Consider the following 21,478-nt stretch of genomic DNA (forward strand, 5'->3'; position numbering starts at 1 on the left):
ATGACAAAGGGTAGAAGGATCCTAGATCTGGGAAGGCCAGAGGCAAATGCTCATTGGCAGAAGGAACAGACAGACAAGGAGAACAAAGTGGTAGGAAGAGGCTTTGTGTGACTGTGTTTCGGAGAGTGTGATGTGAAACCTTCAGCTTTCTTCCCTACAAAACGGTCAGTAAAATCTGTGTACTCCCAGACACTTCTGGTACAGGTAATCGAGACTGGTTGGAGCAGAGGGTTCATTTAGCGGCAGTAGAGAGAGCCAACAGGGTCAATCTCAGTTTGAAACACAGGGAAATGTGAAGAGATGGGGATTCTTCCGTATGAGTGATCTGTGGCAAAAAGAGGCTAGCCTGGACATGAGGTTTATACACATTTATGCACATCTCTGCAATGGCCCAAACGGAATATAATAATATAATGTGTGGACAACTAGAACTTTCTCTTAATGTAAATATCGAACAGGCATTCCACTACATGTTAATAAGAGAGAAGCAAAAAGAGCAATTATATCATCTTACTCATTGCTCTTAGAGGTCACAGTATATCCTCTTTACTCTGAAATGGCTTTTTAATCTTTTTTTAAAGCTAAAGGTCAGGACTGATATATTTAACTATCACTACAATTAAAACTGATTTCACAGTGGAAACTATTTCCTTCCTAAAGCTATTAAAGAAAGTGATTTGAAAACAGAAGAGGACAATGCTTTATACCTACAAAGCCTTTTTACAAAAGTTCTTGTTTGATCTTCACAGCAACTTTGTGAAATAGGAAAGGCAAGCAATATTACCTCCTTTTTACAGATTAGAAAACTGAGGCTGTCTGGGATAAAAGGACTTTCTTGAGATTACACAGGTATTAACTATAAGACTGGAATCCAAATTTATCACTCAAAGTTCAACATCATTTCCATTACACAAACATAACAGGAATATCAATTCTGTCCCCAAATATCTCAAACTGTTTAAATAAAACTATCTTCTGAGGAGTGGAAAGTGATAATTTGCTAAATGATTTACCGCCAACAAACAAGATTTACTTTCCAATAGGAAAGGGTTTAAATAAGAATGATGAAAGTGTTACAGGTACTTGAAAATGATGTAAACGTGATCAAACTAACAAGGCAACAAAAAGGTTTAAATGGACAGCTGAATTTTAATCATCATAAACATAGTTATCCTTAATGTCTGTTGTTGTTAGGTGTCTAGGTGTCATCCAGTTGATTTCTGACTAACAGCAAGCCCATGTGACAGAGTAGAACTGCCCCACGGGCATTTCTTGGCTGTAATCTTAAAGGAAGAAGATCACCAGGTCTTTCTCCTGAGAAGCGGCTGGGAGGTTAGTAGCCTAGCGCTAATACACCCTTGCAAAGGCTTACTTTTTCAGTTTTGCGTGTGTGAGAGATTAAAAATGTTCTCTCTAGAAGATAAAGAATAAATCTGTGGTGTTTCAAGTTAAAAAAGGCATGTCTTTGCAGCTTTACTTTGCATTTCCTTTTTCAATGGATTGTCTGTCCCTACGTTTGGTCTTTTTTTCCTGATGGATCTACAAGAGTGGTCTATACATTAAAGACATTTGAATATAATGTCTCAAAACATAAGGCCCAGTTTGCCGTCTCATCACGGCCTTTGTTCACTGGTGTTTTGTCATACAAAATGTTTTTACTTTCAATAGTTGGGTTTATCTATATATTCTGTATAGCTTCTAAATTTTGTCTCACACTCCCCCACTGTAAGAGAATAATGATAAAATACATTTTTCTATCGAAGTTAAATTAATTTTGGTATAAAGCGTAATGTATAAAACCAATCTAATTTTCTTTTCTAAATGGTTGTCCCAAACATAATTTATTGATAATCCAACGTTTCTTCGCTGACACACAATGCCACCTTTATCACATGCGATATTCCTATGAGCAGTGTGGTCTACTGTGGTCTCTTTTATTTATTCGGCGCCCCGGTGGCGCAATGGTGAGCACTTGGCTGCTAACCGGAAGGTCTGCAGTTCGAACCCACCATCGCCTCCGTGGGAGAAAAGACCGGGCAATCTGCTCCTGCAAAGATGTCAGCCTAAGAAATCCTATGGGGCAGCTCTACTCTGTTCTATAGGGTTGCTATGATTCGGAATTGACTCAATGGCACCTAACAACAACAACAATTTTATTTATTGTCTGTTCAAGTGGCTAGACAACTGTTTTAATTGTTGTAATTTTATAATACTTTTTAATGACTAGAAAAGCTGTATCCTCCTTATCCCTACCACCATTATTTTTCTTTTTACAAAACGTTCTCCATTATTCTTGCATGTTTATTTATATGAACAGCCTGTCTTGCAGAATAAAAAACCAATTGTTATTTTGATTAGGATCATGCTAAAATATTTTAAGTTAATGTAGGGAGACGGAGTATGTTTGATATTGAAATTCCTTACCCAAGAATATGGTATGCCTCTCCAAATATTCAAGTTTCCTTTTGTGCCCCTCAGGAACGTTTAAGTTTTATTCAGCAGCTGGGTCTTGTAAATGCCTTAGTTTACTGTTAGATTTGTTATATTTTTTTGTTTTTAGTATAAATGAGATCTTTCTTTTCATTATACTTTCTAAACAGCTGTTGTTTCTAGACAAGTTATTGATTTCTTTTGTAATTTTGTACCCAATCTCCTTATTAAATCATCTTATTATCTGTAACGTATAAAGTTTTTCATCTGATTCCTGTGATTTTTATCAGGTATGTAATCACATCACCTGCAAATTCTGACCTCTTGACCTCCTTTCCATTTGTATACATTTTATTTCCTTCTCTTGTATAACTGCATTTTTCTTGCAATTTTAAAAGCACAATTAAAAAACCACATCTTTCTTTCTTACAAGGCAGATGGAAAAGTCACTAAAACTTATAGTCAGTAAATTTAAAACAAGTGTAAAAGTATTTTTAACCATCTGTAGTTACTTTACAAAACTACTTGCCCATGAAGTTTATGGCCACCAGTAGTTATAATCAAACCATAGCTAGATTGTAAAAGAAACCAGATAATTCTGTGGCCAGTAAACAACAACTGTAGTTACGCATACTGAGAAAGTGGCCGTGGAAACACACGCCTTGGGGTGAGCTGATGGGCGTGGGGACATGGAGAAATGCCCTGTCTTTCTAGTACTGCCAACTGGTCATAGGCACTGTGTTGCATATGTCCTCCATTAAATCAGGAGACATGGGCCACTAGAAGAGGCAGTATTAAAGCTTCATGGGTCTAATAGTGACTCATGTGACTGACAGACCATGGTCTATTTTTTTAAATTATTTTTCAAAAAATGCTGTGTTTTTGGTGGAAGTCTATACAGCAAATTAGGTTCCCATTTAACAATTTCTATACCTACTGTTCAGTGACATTGGCTACATTTTTGACGGGTCAACATTCTCATTATTTCTGATTTTTGTTCTGGTTGTTCTGTTTCCATTAATCTAGCTTCCCTGCCCACTCCCCCTCCCCCACACACCTTCTCATCTTTGCTTTAGGGTGAACGATGACCGGGTCACATATAGATGATTTTTTTTTTTTTTTTTTAATTAAAGAAGCACAGTACTCACAGATGATATTGTTTATTTTATGATCCAATCTGTTATTTAGCTGAAAGGTAACCTCTGGGAGTGGTTTCAGTTCAAAGTGTAAAGGGTATCTTAGGGCAATAGTCCCAGGGGTTCCACTAGTCTTTACTGGTCCAGTAAATTTGGCTTTTTTTTTTTTTTTTAATTTGAGTATGGTTTTACAATTTTCTCCCATTCTAACCAGGACCTTCTATTGTGTTCCTGGTCAGAACAGTCGGTAGTGGTAGCCAGGCACCATCTAGTTTTTCTGTTCTCAGGAGACATGGTTACAGTGTATTTTAATTCACCATGAGTACATTTCATATTTTATTACCTGCTCTCCATGCATGAAACATAAATTAGTGATTTTTTCCCCCCAACTTTTACTTTCTAGTAGTTTCAAACTAGTACATTAATTTGAAATTTGATTTGTAAATATACAGAAAGATCAAGCAAAAGCTATGTGAGAGGTCATCCAGACCTCAGCTTATTTCCATACTCATAAATAGAATAATTAAATCATAATAAGTAAAAACATTATTTAATATTCCCAATCTAGATTTTGTATGAAATAGAATTCAGCTAACTTCTATCAGGTCACAACACACCTGTGGTCTGAAATGCTGTTTCGGTATGAAATAGCTTAAAAATAAAATAATTTGCAATTCTGTTTTGCCTTAAAAATTCAGGGGAACCCATGGGCAATGCACAGGAAAGGCTGAAGGCCCCTGTCATTCTGTTTGTCTTAACCCGGCAGTTTATCAAGATTTCTAGGAGTGGAGTGTCTTACAGCCCTAACGGTAAAATTACTGCCTCTAGATCTTATCAGCTTCGAGGCTGGAGCAGAGTAGAGCTGACTGACAGCTGACTGGAATATAGATGAAGCAATGAAGTCTACAGGTTGCTCACAGTCCCATTTTATTAAGTGCTTTGAAAGTGAGGCCCCAGAACCTTCAGTCAATTTGGGAGTTAGCACAGGAAGCAGAAGACTCCTGGTACTCTGTCTGAGGAGCGTCATTTGAGGGCTTAGGTTAGCCTGGGGAAAGCAGGCCACAGGAAAACAGAAAATGCTAAGATCCTAACGGCCACAGAGGCTTCTGCTAACATAAGGGAGAGAAAGTGTTTTTATTACTGAAGCTAATCGGAAGACTGAACAAATTATTTAAACTAGAAATGATTATTTCTATAATATAAGAACTGAGATTTACGCATAATACATGCACACATCTGACTTAAAGATCTTGTATTTTCTTTCAAGCATACCCATTTACATGACCATTAAACAGAAGTTTTCATCTCATGTGACTATATTGCTGTATTCAATAATTCAACATTATGTTAACATTTTTCCCCCTTTCGGTAAGATATACAGGCAGTTCAAAAAGAAGGAACCCTTTTCATGTATTAATATGAGAAAAATTTCTAAGATATACTGTGCAGTGAAAAAAAAGCAAGGTACAGTATGTTTTGTTACCATGTGTGTAAAAATGGTATGGTAAGGAAAGTGAGAGAGTCCTTCTGCTTGTTATATATGTAGAATATCTCTATAATGATACTGAAAAATTTGATAACATTGGTTGCTTCTAAGGAAGAGAACTGCGGGACAGGGGCAAGAGGGAGAGCGCGCTACGCACTCCCATACACCTTTGGAATGTGCACTTTGGAATGTATAACTAATTCATATAAATAAAAAAAATTTTAAATAAAACAAATGGCCATTGGTACCAGTCTAGCAAAGGAATAGAAGAAAGAGCTAAATGTATTCATCTTCTTAGAAAAAGCACCCCCTTACACATAATCCAAAAAAACAAAAGGTAACCCCAGGATATAGAAATGATAGCATCTATAATTCTTAAATGAATTCTTAATTTCCTATAAATTATATAAGCTGGGCCAAACTTTAACTTCACAGCAGCAGATGGACGCTTAAAATTTTCTCCAAATAACTCAAAAAATTACAATATTCTACATTAACCGAAAGAACCCCCCATCCCCCCACCTCCCCAAAAAAAACCCGAACCCGTTGCCGTTGAGTCGATTCCAACCCATAGCGACCCTACAGGACTGAGTAGAACTGCTCCATAGGGTTTCCTAGGCTGTAATCTTTAAGGAAGCAGACTGCCACATCTTTCCCTCGCAATCAAAAGAGGTAAAGGACATATGAACAGTGTTATTTCCAACACATTTCCTTTCTGCCCCCTAGTGGGATCTAATTTTAGTAAAAGTAATTTAACATACGTAACTTCTAAATGTATACACATAAAGGTATAAATATTAACTTTCATATCAGTCTTAAAAATGATTAATGCAATCTTACTTAGTTATCAAGAAGAAAAACAACATAAACAACCATCTAATTATAAGAACACAAATGCGATTTTGTCCAGGAGTGGTTAAATAAAGCTGCTTACAGCCAGTTGCTCACTCCTGTGGATAAACTACATTGTGATAAGCACAGAAACAACCAACAACACCCACAGATTTTTGTCCTCCAGTGCAAACTGTGCCCAGCTTCCAAATATCCCACAATTCCATAAACTATATGGTTATACAGAAAAATAATGCAGAAAAATAAATCAGAGTTTCAAATGCCTTAAACAAAAAGAAACATGACGTCATAGTTAGAAGGAAGGACAAAGTAGGAATTCAGAGTTAGGCCAGCTCTGCAAACTTAAGGTCCACATGCTTGAAACATTAACAATAAATAGATTACTAGCGTTAATGGCAGTTCTACTCTGTCCTACAGGGTCGCTACGAGTCGGACTTGACTTGACGGCAATGGACCTGGATTTTTTGGGAGCATTAATTTAATGAAATGTGGAACATTTATTCAAGTTGCAGTTTAGCAGAGCTCATATCTGGTGAAAGTCCAATAAGAATGTTAAATAATCTTTCTGGAAATGCTATTCAATACTGTCAGCAGGAAATGCCTTTTAAGTATGTGTGTGTGAGCATGTAAATACATATATATTTAAACACCTATGGATTTCACTGACCAAAGAGCACACAGCAAGTAAAAGAAGAAATAGCATTTTGACCAAATCTGAATATCCGTAGTTTGTGCCATAATAAGTTAATCACAAAAAATTTGTTACCATTAAAATCTTTTGAAAAATGCTGACATTTCTGAGTACCTTAAAGCTGAAAAATGTAAAAGCTGAAAATGAAATATTAGAATGCCTTTATATAAAATAATGCTTTCATTTGATGATAGGGAACTAACATAAATCATATGCTCAAAGAAAAATTCTCTGTTAATGACTCAGCGATTCTCCTAGTATAAGAAATATGGTTTTAGATTGAATATTGAAAAACTTCAAGTGCCAAATATTTTTTTTTCTCATTAGCCTGTCTTTAGAAATTGACTTGCCCATTGTGGTCAGCCTTTCTGTGTGGCAGGAGATTTTTCCCAATAAATTTAAAGAGAAGGATTTCTGTATAGGTACAGGTCAGATGGAAGAGTCAAGAGAACCAGAGCAGGAAACCCTGCTCCCTAGGAATTGGATAAAGGTGTTTGGTTGGTGTTGTTCTTCAATATCTAAACTTACCTAGTTTCACATCAACTGAATTAACTGACTATACATTCCATTTCCTTATCTCACTATGAGTCAGAATCAACTTGACAGCAATGGGTTTTTCCGGCTCTTGAGGGGCAGCCCAGCTGACTATTCCAGGTAGGAATTTTGGTATAGGACAGGCCTCTCCTCCAGTCAGTTTCATCATCCGTGTTACAGGTGACAGGTTGAAAACTAAAAAATGGCCACAAAAACTGAACTAGTATGGCATTGCCTGGCTCACTGCTGGGAAACAGCTTGAGTCTTGGCCATCAGGTTGTTACAGATCTGTATTCGTATCCCTTCTTTTGTACGCTTCCAGGGTGAATGAAAAAGATAGTAAAATCAAGCGAATTTCCTCTAATGATATGGCACCGACTTAAAATGCTTTTGATTTCTCCAAGTCAAAACAACCAAAAATCTACCAATTTCTAACGTTTGGTAGATAACGGGAAATCTTTAAATAGGTTTCATGGCACTTAATGTTATTACTCCACTACAGTGATTGATGGGAAGCTGTAAACTGAGAATCACAACCTCACCGGATTGAGCAGATGAAGATCTTCTGCAAGACTGAGAGGGGGCTCTAAAACAAATATAAATGGTGGTATTAAGTGCAAGGTGACACAATAAACACTAGCACATGTGTGTTTAGATAAGGATGCCACTATCACATAGTGAGCTTTGGTGAGGGTAACTTCCGATTTTTTTATACAAAATTTATCCTTTTAAATTAATTTTATACTCCTTTTGCTAAAAAGGAAATTTTCTTGTAAAGCTAAAACACAAGAAAACAAAACAAAGAACTTCAGACAGAATTTTCATCCTTAACAACAGAGCCTCAATCTGAGTGCTTTTATTTGTAAGTTAATACGTACAACTGGTATTATGGATTTTTTTTCAGTTTTCCACTATGTCCCGTTGTTACTCAGTTACTTTGTTAGTTGAATTCACCAATTAATATAACAAAAATCCCACACCAAATCTGAATAATGGATAACTTGAGGAATGCCACCTTAATGCTCTATATAAAACCGAAATGCATCCCTTACAGAAAGAAAGCCAAACTATAAAATTTACCCCATTAATATCTGCAACTGTATTTTCATGACCTTGAATAAACAGTTTAGTTAACTCAGTGACAGAACTAGTAAGTTGAGTAAACCCAAATCCAGTTGATGAGGCTGTTTAGCAGGTAGCCAGAAACTGGTGTGAAGGAGGAAGAGTGCCTGGGGAGGGTGGGGTAGGAGAGGGATGGAGTGTGCGCATGGATGAAGCGAAGACAGCAAAAGACACATCCTCCCCATTGTTCAGTTTTCCTAAAGCCTTGGTAAGTGGTAACTACTTCTCTTCCCACCGAAATGACTTTCTGGGTAGCCTTTAGCAGAAGAGCTTAGAAAGTACTGGCACCTCTCCTACCTCTTTTCCTTTTCTGAAAAAGATAGTTATTATTACATCTAGAATACTTTACAATTCCTTTGCAATATTGTCTTACATGATTTTAAAGCTGGAGGATATCAGGAGATCATGTAGGATAACCACCCCTTGACTTTGTTGATGAGGGAACTAAGGTCCAGAGAGGCTATAATTTACTAGCGGCAATTCTCTTTAATTTCTAGTCCACATGAAATAAACAAGTGCATCTAAAGGGCTTAGAAAGGCTGTAGTTAATGTTTTGAAAAGCAAGAGACAAATACACATAAGAAATGGTTCAATAAGACAAAGAAACAAGTACAAAAGAGAACTCTCCTCTCCACTCGTCCCCTCAGAACAGCTAGTCACCTGTTCTGATGTTAGTAACAAACAGTGAATTAAGAATAAAGGGCTTTAAAAACAGATAATGGAAAAAGCACTACTATGAACACAGGTAATCACTATAATATGCAAAGTGTATACAAAGTACTTACCAAGTACCTAGTATATTTTGAAGTAAATCCATAAAACATGGACTATAAAGTCTTTAATACAAATTATTTTCTCCCAAATTTATTTCTACTATTTCACTACAAGAACAAGCTATGGTAAGAGATGAGAAAGAGGTGCATCTGCATAATTCAAATCCCCATCCTAAAGAAACATCTAGAAAATCAATTTGATTGCTGCTTTAGCCAGGTGGCTCCAAACGATTATTTCCTCTACCTGCTTCATTGAGGTGAAAGAGGAAAGTTCAGGTTACAGAGTCTGATGATACCGAATTCCGAACACTTGTGTCAAAGTAAATATATTTTAAAATTTTTTAAAACTTGAAAACTCAAGTATGCAGGTGTGTTTCTAAGGTATTTACTTGTTCGGAGCCAACACAAATGTTTTTCATCTGAATCACCCAAAGTGTATCTCTAGCAGTATGTGAAATGACTTTACACATGGCACATGAGGAAACATTTTAAATTTTACTACTTACGTACTGATTTTAATGTGCATTAGAAAAACAACACACACGGTTTTCTATATTAAAAGTGAGTCAATTTAAAAATATTAAATAATAGCACAGGTGGTATGTGGGTATGGCAAAACTCAAATGTCTGAGGTTTGGGAAATACTGTTTTAGACAAGGTAACGTCTCTGGGGATGAGCTAGCATAAATATTACTGTTCAAAGATGTGAACATTCTTCCAAACTAAATTATATTCTACCTTCTATATTACTTCCTGGCTTATTTCCATTGAAACAACAACAATAAATCAGTGTAAAGTTCTTTCAGTAGAAATTTCAAGCAATTTACAGATGTCATTGAAGAAAGTCTATTAATATCAGCCATTTAATGAGTAAGAATCACTTCTCTGACTTCCCATAATTATTAAAGCTTCCTAATTCATGTCATTGGGACAGGGCATACGTATCAGTGTCATTCTGCATACTACGGATACCATAGTCTGCAGAATGTCACAAGACTAACACTGCTGAACACGTTCTTGCCCCAGCCCCGTCTGCGTTATGTACCAGAGGCTACCAGGAAGCTAAATGAACCCAATAAAAATGCAGACACTTACTGTCGCTGGGGAGGCCCGAGCCGTGTGGGTCACTGTGTGGCCAGAATTCTCCATGGAATTGCCGATCAGGTAGGTTCCTCCTGAGCTGCTGATGAGTTGCCCTCCGGTGACACCCATCTGAATGCCGCCAGTGCCCACCATGCTGTGGGACGAGACCACCGTGGTCACCTGTGCAGAGCTCCCTTGAGTATCAAAGTAATTCCCTCCAGCGTTTTGGCTGTACATCTGCGTCTCTGTGTAAGGGTAAGTTGTTGTTCGGCTTTAGAAGGAAAGAAAAAGAAAAAGACGTTGACTTGCTTGCGTAAGTCAGCTGATTTTTTTCTAGCGTGAATATGTTTAAAACAGATCCTTTAGACTTTGGAACACAAAGAGTTTTGCGTTTTGTATCGAACTTCACTCCCGGAAACATTTGGGTTTACTTTCCAAATTACAAGTGTCCTTTAATAAGTACATCGACTCTTCTACACCTTAGAGTGTTTCACCTTTACTGATCCACTACCTCCAGTATATATACGTAAACTCAGGTCTCTATATAAACTCAGGTCTCTTCCCACCCCAAAATTCTGCTGAGAGATGTTTTCGATTCCTTATAAAATTTCCTGCAAATCTCAGTCTTAGAAAAGCTGGGATCTGGAGTGACTGGGGCTGACTGTCAACTATTCATGCTACTTCACATTCCCAGGTGACTTGCAATCCATGGCTAAAGTACTTTTATGGGTCTCTTTCTTGGCACTAGGAGTTAAGTTCTCGGCTACTAAGAGAGAGGTTAGCAATTCAAACCCACCCAGAGGCACCTTGAAAGGAAGGCCCAAAGATCTGCTTCTGAAAGGTCAAAGTCATGTAAATCCTACGGAGCAGCTCTACTCTGCCACACGTGTCGTTGCCATGAGTTGGAATCAACTCAAGCACGACTGGTTTCTTGCCAACACAAGGATCTTGAGCAAATGGTTTTACTCACATTGGGCCCTAATCTACTATCTCCTTCAGAGTCAAGCTTCTTGATGAGATGGCTATGTCACCTCTTCATGTCCTCACTTCCCAACAATGCAGTCATGCTTCTGCCCTGAGCCTTTCACTGAAACTGCTTTTAATAAGGTCACTTGTGACTAAATCCAAATACCAAGCTAAAAGGCTCCTGTCTGTCCTTATCTTTTGTGACCTATGTGATGTGTGACACTGTTGACCACTTCATATTGCCCTTTCCCTCCTCTTTCTGTTCTGCTTAAACTTATCTGATGGATTTGTGTTTCATTTCCATTGCAAATACTTGCATTTTAACATTCCTTTTTTTATTTTTACTTTTCATTTCGAGTTAATTATAAGCTCATAGGAAGTTGCAAAAATAGTACAGAAAGGTACAACTTACTTTAATATTAAAAAATTCAAACAATATCAAAGGGTAAAAAATAAAATGCTGAGTTCTTTTGCCATTCTCTTCAAGTCCACACCCTGGGGCTGACCACTACTGACAGTCTGGTGTGTAGGTTTTCAGAAACTTTCTATGCATATATTAAGTTCCCTCTGTCTCAACCTCTCTTGCCCCTTAGGTTCTATGGCATTTCTTTTACACTTTTTGTGTTTTTTACCACTACCCTTCAAGAACCTTTTGGTGTCTCCATTTTCCTGGCACCTTAAATACTGGTATTTTCTGAGGTTTCTATCTTTAGCTCTTATTCTCTTCTTATTTGTACTCAGATCACATCTATTCACTATGTACTATGATCATAAGTACATGCTCATTGTAAACACTCTTAGCTAAGTTGGGTATCTCCACTCTTTACTTCTTAATTATACCTGCAGAATTTTAAATCTGAGTTTCTGACAGTCAACTGGTTATCTCTATTAGGAAACCCCATGATGTATGGGAAGCCCCATATGTAAAATTCAACATAAGATTAAAAAGAAATTCCTCATTCCTCTTGCTCCTTCTCCTGGATTCCCTAACTCAGAGGAGGGGAGAACCCCCATTCTCACCCTTGGAAATTATTGCCAGCTTCTCTCTCTCCGACTGACATTAATCACTAAGTCCTGTTAATTTCACTTTCTAAATACTTCTCCAATCCACTCCCTCCTTTCTATTCCCGCACTAACTGCCTTAACTCATAACGTTCTCAAAATAAATGCCTCGTAATTGGTTTTCCTTTAATCGGGCTCTCTTCCTATTGACCTTCAACGTAGCTCCCAGGGGCAATCTTTCTAAAATGTAAATAGGAAAATAAAACTTTTCTTGAAAACTTTCTCATGATTCTCTCTTGCCTTCAGAACAAAGTTAAAAAACCCTGACCTGCTTTACAAGAACCTTCAGGGGTTGATGCCTGTATAACCTCCAGACTTGGCCCTAGCCATGTCCTCAAATATATCTTTTATTCACACCACAGTGGCCTGTCTGCTGGTCTCCCCAAAGCACCAAGCTCGCTAGTCTCCCTGCCTTGCTGCACATAGTTTCCTCTGCCTGGAAGACTTTTACACATTTCATCAACCCCTTTCCTTTGTCTGCTAATCATCCTTAAACTTTTAGCTCGAGCATCATCTTAGAATTATTTTCTGCATCCTTGCCTCCATAACCTCCCTCCAGAGGCTGTCTGCTTCGTTCTCTGTCTTTTCCTAACACCGTGTGCATACCGGAAACACAGCACCCAATTCACACATTGTCAATTTTCCCGGTCTTTGTGCTCCTGTTAAACTATGCTTTAGTTCCATGTGCACCCTCAATATTTAGCACAGTTACTGGCATACAGTGGACACACAAAATTGTCAAGAAATAAAAACATGCTTGCATTTACAAGCATTTATTTGACCTGTTAGCTAGTTCCTTAAATTTCTAAAACAGCAACTCTGTTTTGTTTTGTCAAAGCATAAGTGAGAAATCATGGTAAATTATCCCAAGAGTTTTCTGTATTTAGAACAGGTGCTTTTAAACTAGAGAAGCAGAATGTAAACTTTCAGTAAGATGATAACAGCAACAATAATGGTAGTGTTTTGAAAGCATCCCTCATAAAGTAAAGATAAGGCTTTCCACACAAAAACCCAGGGGATCTAGGTACAAATTTTAGTTTGGTGGTGGTGGGCGGGAGGTGGAAATAATTCCATAGAGAACTTTTTTTTTTCTTTTAACAGATAGAAAAACATCATTTAAAATAGTTATCATACAACTCTTCTCATTACTTCCCCACTGGAAATCTCATTTATTTCTCTGAATACATATACATCTCATTAAATAAAATAAAACAACAGCCATTTGAAATTCAAGTTTAGATAAAATGAGAAATGGGATCATTTAAATTTATGTCCACTGAATAGGATGATGACCCCATTTAACTGCACTTAAAATAACACAATCTGATGTTGGTAGTTAAACACAGCAATAGATATAGGATGATAAATACTCTGACAGATGCAGGACACGGTGCCAAGTTTCCTCTTCACAGCCCAAGCAAAATGAGTAAGTCACGTCCCCTAGCAATAATATGATTTAACAAATAAAGCACATAATAGCCAACTGTAGCTAATTTTTCCATACATGTCTGTCAGTTTGTCGTACCATGGTGACTTACGTGTTGCTGTGATGCTGGAAGCTATGCCCCGGGTATTTCAAATACCAGCAGGGTCACCTATGGTACACAGGTTTCAGCTGAGCTTCCAGACTAAGACAGACTAAGAAGAAGGACCTGGCGGTCTACTTCTGAAAAAATCAGCCAGCGAAAACCCCTCAGGTTGGAAGGCACTCAAAATAAAGACTGGGGAAGAGCTGCCTCCTCAAAGTAGAATCGACCATAATGATGTGGATGGAGTGAAGCTTTCGGGACCTTTGCTGATGTGGCATGACTCAAAATAAGAAAAAACAGCTGCATATGTCCATTACTAATAGGAATGTGGAATGTATGAAGTATGAATCCAAGAAAATTGGAAGTTGTCAAAAATGAAATGGAACACACAAATATCAATATCCTAGGCATCAGTGAGCTGAAATGGACTGGTACTGGCCATTCTGAATCAGACAATCATATGGTCTACTATGCCGGGAATGACAAACTGAAGAGGAATGGCATTGCATTCATCCTCTAAACGAACATTTCAAGATCAATCTGGAAGTACAGCGCTGTCAGTGACAGGATAATATCCATATGCCTCCAAGGAAGACCAGTTAATATGGCTATTATTTAAATTTACTCATCAACCACTAATGCTAGATGAAGAAATTGAAGATTTTTACCAAATTCTGCAGTCTGAAACTGATCAAACATGCAATTAAGATGCATTGATAATTACTGGTGATTGTAATGCAAAAGTCGGAAACAAAGAAGAATGAACTGAAGTTGAAAAATATGGCCTTGGTGATAGAAACGACTCCAGAGATCACATGATAGAATTATGAAAGACCAACTACTTCTTCATTGCGAATACCATTTTTCACCAACATAAACGGCAACTATATACGTGGACCTCATCGGATGGAATACACAGGGATCGAACTGAATACATCTGAGGAAAGAGACGATGGAAGAGCTGGATATCATCAGTTAGAACAAGGCCAGGGGCCAAATGTGGAACAGACCATCAATTGCTTATATGCAAGTTCAAGTTGAAGGAGAAGAAGATTAGAATAAGTCCAGGAGAGTCAAAGTATGACCTTGAATATACACCACCTGAATTTAGAGACATCTCAAGAACAGATTTGACTCATTAAACACTAATGACCAAAGACAAGATGAGTGGTAGAATGACATCAAGGACATCATACATGAAAAAAGCAAGAGGTCATTAAAAAGGCAGGAAAGAAAGAAAAGACCAAAATACATGTCAGAAGAGACTCTGAAAGTTGCTCTTGAACATCGAGTAGCTAAAGCAAACTGAAGAAATGATGCAGTCAAAGAGCTGAACAGAAGATTTCAAAGGGTGGCTGAAGAAGACAAAGTAAAGTATTATAATGAAATGTGCGAAGACTTAGAGTTAGAAAACCAAAAGGGAAGAACATACACAGCATTCCTCAAGCTGAAAGAACCGAAGAAAAAATTCAAGCCTCGAGTTGCAATACTGAAAGATTCTAGAGAGAAAATACTAAAGGACACAGGAAGTATCAAAAGAAGATAGAACGAATACACAAAGTCACTGTATCAAAAAGAATCAGTTGACATTCAACCATTTCAGGAGGCAGCACATGATCAAGAACCGATGGTACTGAAGGAAGACGTCCAAACTGCACTGAAGGCACTGACAAAAAACAAGGCTCCAGGAATTGATGGAATACCAACTGAGATGTTTCAATACATGAATGCTGCGCTGGAAGTGCTCACTCGTCTATGCCAAGAAAGTTGGAAGACAGTTACCTGGCCAACCGACTGGAAGAGATCCATATTTGTGCTCATTCCAAAGAAAGGTGATCCAACAGAATGCAGAAACTACTGAACAATATCATTAACATCACACGTAAGTAAAATTCTGCTGATCATTCAAAAGCAGTTGCAACCGTACATCAACAGGGAACTACCAGAAATTCAAGCCAGATTCAGAAGATGACCTGGAACAAGGGATATCACTGCTGGTATCAGATGGATCTTGGCTGAAAGCAGAGAATAACAGAAAGATGTTTACCTGTGTTTTATTGACTACGCAAAGGCATTGGACTGTATGGATCATAATAAATTATGGATAACGTTGTGAAGAACGAGAATTCCAGAACACTTAATTGTGCTCATGAGGAACCTGTACATAGACCAAGAGGAAGTTATTTGAACAGAACAAGGGGATACTGCAAAGTTTAAAATTAGGAAAGGTGTGCATCAGGGGTGTATTCTTTCACCATACTTATTCAATCTGTATGCTGAGCAAATAATCTGAGAAGCTGGACTATATGAAGAAGAATGGGGCGTCAGGATTGGAGGAAGACTCATTAACAACCTTCAATATACGGACGACACAATCTTGCTTGCTGAAAGTGAAGAGGACTTGAAGCACATCTTGATGAAGATCAAAGACTACAGCCTTCAGTACAGATTACACTTTACCATAAAGAAAATAAAAATGCTCACAACTGGACCAATAAGCAACATCACGATAAATGGAGAAATGATTGAAGTTGTCAAGGATTTCACAACCAACAATCAACATCCACAGGAGCAGCAGTCAAGAAATCAAACGATGCATTGCATTGGGCATATCTGCTGCAAAAGACCTCTTTAAAGTGTTAAAAAGCAAAGATATCACTTTAAGGACTAAGGTGCGCCTGACCCAAGCCATCATGTTTTCAATAGCCTCATACGGATGTGAAAGCTGGACAATGAATAAAGAAAACTGAAGAAGAATTGATGCCTCTGAATTATGGAGTTGGCAAAGAATATTGAATATACCACGGAATGCCAGAGGAATGAACAAATTTGTGTTAGAAAAAGTACAGCAAGAATGCTCCTTAGGAGCAAGGATGGCAAGACTTCGTCTCACATACTTTGGACATGTTATCAGAAGGGACCAGTCCCTGGAGAAGGACATCGTGCTTGGTAAAAACAGGAAGACCCTCAACAAGATGGACTGACACAGTGGCTGCAACAACGTAGTCAAGCATAACGATTGTGAGGATGGCACAGCACAGGGCAGTGTTCCATTCTGTTGTACACAGGGTTGTTATGAGTTAGAACCAACTCAATGGCACCCAACAACAACAACACTGACCACTTATTATGTGTCTTAGTTATCTAGTGCTGCTAAAACAGAAATACCACAAGTGGATGGCTCTAACAAACAGAAGTTTATTCTATCACGATTTAGGAGACTAGAAGTCTGAATTCAGAGTATCACCTCCAGGGGAAGGCTTCTTCTCTCTGTCGGCTTTGGGGGAAGGTCCTTACAATCAATCTTCCCCTGGTATAGGAGCTTCTCAGTGCAGGGACCCCAAATCCAAAGGAAGCGCTCTGCTCCAGCCTCTGCTATCTTGGTCATAGGAGGTCCCTCTCCTCTCTGCTTGATTCTCTCTTTTATATCTCATAAGAGATTAACTCAAGATACAACCTAATCCTGTAGACTGAGTCCTGCCTCATTAATATAACTGCCTCTAATTCTGCCTTATTAACATCATAGAGGTTAGGATTTACAACACAGAGGATAATCACATCGGATCACAAAATGGTGGACAATCACACAATACCAGGAATCATGGCCTAGACAAGCTGACAGACACTTTGAGAGGACACAATTCAATCTGTAACACTATGCAGCAGGTACTATCATAGGTGCTCTCTGGGTAGAAAGCAGTTTAATCTTCATCATAATTCTAAGAGGTAGGTATTGTTATAATTCCTATTTCACAATAAAGTCAATAAAGTACAGACAGGTTAAGCAGTTTGTTAAAGCACACAGCTGGTAAATCATGGATTTCGAATCTGAACGTAGCCCATGCTCTCAAGCAATGTATTACATAAAATGAACTTGACTTCTATAAGCCCATTTTATGTATGTCAATGACATATGTGAATGGACTACTGGGGAATAGTCCTAACAGCTGGTACAGGGGTCACATGAACTTTCTGTTACTATTTGAGATCTCCTGACACCTTAGCTCACTGTTTACTAGCCCCACACTACTCTCCTCTCTTACCCAGAATGAGATCTGCAGACGCAGGACTTGAAATGGTAAAGAAGAAGAGATGAAAAAGGCAGGATCGTCTTGGAGGATACCTACCACCACACACACCCTTGAGTTTTACAAGTTCTGTGATCATTAATGTTGCTACCTCCACCATAAAAGAAACATGCTAAGGGGTTTAAATAACCCAGTCTTTGGGGCATGCCCTCTTTATACAATTAGTTCTCAGAGAATGATAGCAATGAAAACATATACCTGTTGCCGTCGAGTTGATCCCGACTCACAGCGACCCTATAGGATAGAGTAGAACTACCCCCCAGGGTTTCCAAACAGCGGCTGGTGGATTGAAACTGCCGATGTTTAGATTAGCAGCCAAACACTTAACCACTGTACCACTACAGATATATAAAACATAGCCCTCAAGCCAATATGAAACTGGCAGCAAAAAGCAAAACAGGCTCTTTTAATTTTCCATATTCCCTCTAGTTGGACGTGATTTGTGAGCTAGAAAGTTATCAGAGAAGAGCATACAGGAGTATATTGTAAGGCCTGAAATTCCATGTGCTGCCTTGACACCTCTGAGCCTCACAGGGCCCTGAAGGCCTAGCCACATTTCCCTGCTCTCCCAGACACGCCCTTCACCAGAGGGAAAGCGTCCCAGCCCCGCTAGTTCCCTTACTGGCCGAACCAGCCGCACCACACCCAGTCCTCAATCGACAGGCTTCTTTTCCTTGCCGGCCTGGGGAATGATTCAGATAACTCAACCACATCCTCCTGCGGGAGCCAAAGGTCACCCATCCTCCTGTCACTACAAAGTCTGCGGTTCCGAGTTCAGCCCCCATGTGGCCCCGCGTGGCGTGTGGTGTCCTCCTCCCCCAGGCTGTGAGTTTATAGGACTGATTAAACTGCGGTCCATCTCATCTGTCCAGTGGCAGGTGGCAGGCATTCAGCCATCTTGTACTACGTAGGGCAGGGGATTCCTCCCTCACAAACAAGGTGCATAGGCAGTGATTAGAACAGGGAGGAAGTTACTAAACAGTATGCCTGATCCCAAAACCATCCTCATTACTCAGTTACGCCCCCTGGGGCCATGGAGAAGGCGTGGCTACAGCATAAACACACACTGGGGTAAAGACTGACAATTTCTAGGGAAAAAAAATACACACAGTTTCACCAGGAAAGTAAGTGTCATGAGTTCTGTCTCTGCTGCAAACAGACACTTGCAATGGTAAACAGAAGAGACTTTCAAACACTGGCTTGGGTAACAGGCAGACCATAATATCCTTAGCCATTGTTCTTTACAGGTAGGAAGACATGTGTAGATCCATTTGAGGGAGTCCTGTCTGGAGCTAGCGTCAAAGCTGTACACAGGGAACTCCTAGAAGCCTCTTCCAAGTCTGTAAGTCAAAATGCTCTAAGCTCCTGAGTAAATGCCAAAAAAAATTATAAAAAGTAGCACCAACAGCAAAAACAAACAGCTCCTTATGGGCTATGAGAAATCAGGGTTCTCTGATTATGACAGATCAGCTTGTCTTTCATATTGCATAATGAATACATCCTTCATAAGAGTTACTGCTTACACACTATTTTCCACAGAAATTTCTAAAACATATGTCTTAGAAAATTACTCAATTTTTGGCATATCCGATTGAAAGCAATTAACAATTTCTGGACCATACATTCTCGAAACAGCGAAATTCCCAAGCAATTCCGTGCACGTTTAAAAGATGCTATGTTCATTTTGTTTGCTCTGTATTGATTCCCATTGTCTAAGTCATGAAAATACTATGTCATATTATTTTTACGGAAGAGAAATCGGTCCATTCTTCTACGTTATGCATGGAGTACTGAACATAAACACACAGATATGTGCGTACTTGCACACAGAAGCTTCTTCGTGGCAGACTCTATTACAAGGTTCTCTGTAAATGTCAAGACTCAGATCCACTGAATTCAGTACATTAGTGCTGTTTGCATCCCAGCATGCCTCAGCACCTACCCAGGCTAAGCATGACCCTGAATATTCCCTACTTACTTATTCACTAGGATGATTATGTCAATTTACCTTAGTTATAACCATTTTTTCTGTTTTCTTTAGCTTCAGGTGTCTTACCCACAGTCCAGACATAGAATCTCTCTAAATTGTGTGTTCTGTATTTTAACCAGGTTTTGAGTATCCTCCACCAATAAGCTTGTCAACTAAAAAATCAAACAATGGTGTGAAAGTGGTAAATTAAGGACATAAAATAGCTGGCAACTTTCACAGCATAAAATTTGTCATGAAGATAGAATAAATCTTCAGTCGATCCTTACACTATCTTGCATCAGTGACAAGGTTTTATAGTTTTCAGGGCACTCTGTACACATCTCTTTTAAGTCATCGTTGTTGTTGTTAGGTGTCACTGAGTCCGTTCCAACTCATAGCAACCGTATGTACAACAGAACAAAACATTGGCCAGTCCGGCGCCATCCTCACAATCGTTGTTATGCTTGAGCCCATTGAGCACCACTGTATTAATCCGTCTCGTCGAGGGTCTTCCTCTTCTTCACTGACCTTCCTCTTTACCAAGCATGATGTCCTTCCCCAGGGACTGGTCCCTCCTGACAACGTGTCCAAAGCATGTGAGACAAAATCTCGCCTTCTTGTTTCTAAGGAGCATTCTGGCTGCACTTCTTCCCAAACAGACTTCTTCGTTCTTCTCGCAGTCCATGGCGTATTCAATATTCTTCACCAACACCATAATTCAAAGGTGTTAAGTCTTCTTTGGTCTTCCTTATTCATTGTCCAGCTTTCCCATGCATATGAGGTGACTGATAACACCATGGCTCGGGTCAGGTGCACTTTGGTCCTTAAAGTGGTATCTTTAACACTTTAAAGAGGTCTTTTGAGCAGCTTTGCTCAGGGCAATGCAGCGTTTGATTTCCTGACTGCTGCACAGGCACTGACTGTGGATCCAAGTAAAATGATACCCCTGCAACTTCAGTCTTTTCTCCATTTATCATGATGTTGCTTATTGGTCCTGTTGTGAGGATTTTTATTTTCTTTATGTTGAGGTGTAATGCATTCTGAAAGCTGTAGTTCTGATCTTTACCAGTAAGTGTCTCAAGTCCTCTTCACTTTCAGCAAGCAAGGTTGTGTCATCTGCATGATGCAGGTTATTAATGAGTCTTCCTCCAGTCCTGATGCCCCGTTCTTCTTCATATAGTCAAACATCTCGGATTATTTGCTCAGCATACAGACTGAATAGGTATAGTGAGAGGATACAACCCTGACACATACCTTTCCCGACTTTAAACCATGCAGATCCCCTTGTTCTGTTCAAACTACTGCCTCTCAGTCTATGTACAGATTCTGCATGGGCACAATTAAGTGTTCTGGAATTCCCATTCTTTGCAGTGTTATCTGTAATTTGTTATGATCCATGCAGTTGAATGCTTTTGTATAGTCAGTAAAACACAGGTTGACATCTTTCTGGTATTCTCTGCTTTCAGCCAAGAAACAGTTACTAAGCATCCACTCTGGTTTGCAGGATACAAGGAAAAAACAGATGTGACCTCTACCATTAAGGGTTAGTTATCAAAAATAAGAACAGAAATAAGACAGTGACAAGTTTTCTTAAATGCTACGAAAGGAAAAAAAAAATACCACCTTAAGGCAGAATAACTGGGAGGGAGCCACATTAGGTGACTGGTCAAAGAATGTCACCCCTGAGGAAGAGAGATTAAGGTTGAGAAAAAAAGAAGAAAAGGAATTAGCCCTGTGGAACCCTGGGAGAAGAACAC

General features: G+C 38.9%; 1 protein-coding gene across 1 annotated transcript in view; it reads right to left on the reverse strand.

The window, feature by feature from the left end:
- RFX3 (regulatory factor X3) overlaps nt 1-21,478 on the reverse strand; it is a 209,502-nt gene that overhangs the window by 94,546 nt on the left and 93,478 nt on the right. The window contains exon 4 of the mRNA XM_023728584.1: nt 10,120-10,378. Within this exon, the coding sequence (XP_023584352.1) occupies nt 10,120-10,378 (259 nt within the window). The remainder of the gene's footprint in view (nt 1-10,119; nt 10,379-21,478) is intronic.

Source organism: Trichechus manatus, unplaced genomic scaffold, assembly GCF_000243295.1.
Source record: "Trichechus manatus latirostris isolate Lorelei unplaced genomic scaffold, TriManLat1.0 scaffold00025, whole genome shotgun sequence".
Lineage (NCBI taxonomy): Eukaryota > Metazoa > Chordata > Mammalia > Sirenia > Trichechidae > Trichechus > Trichechus manatus.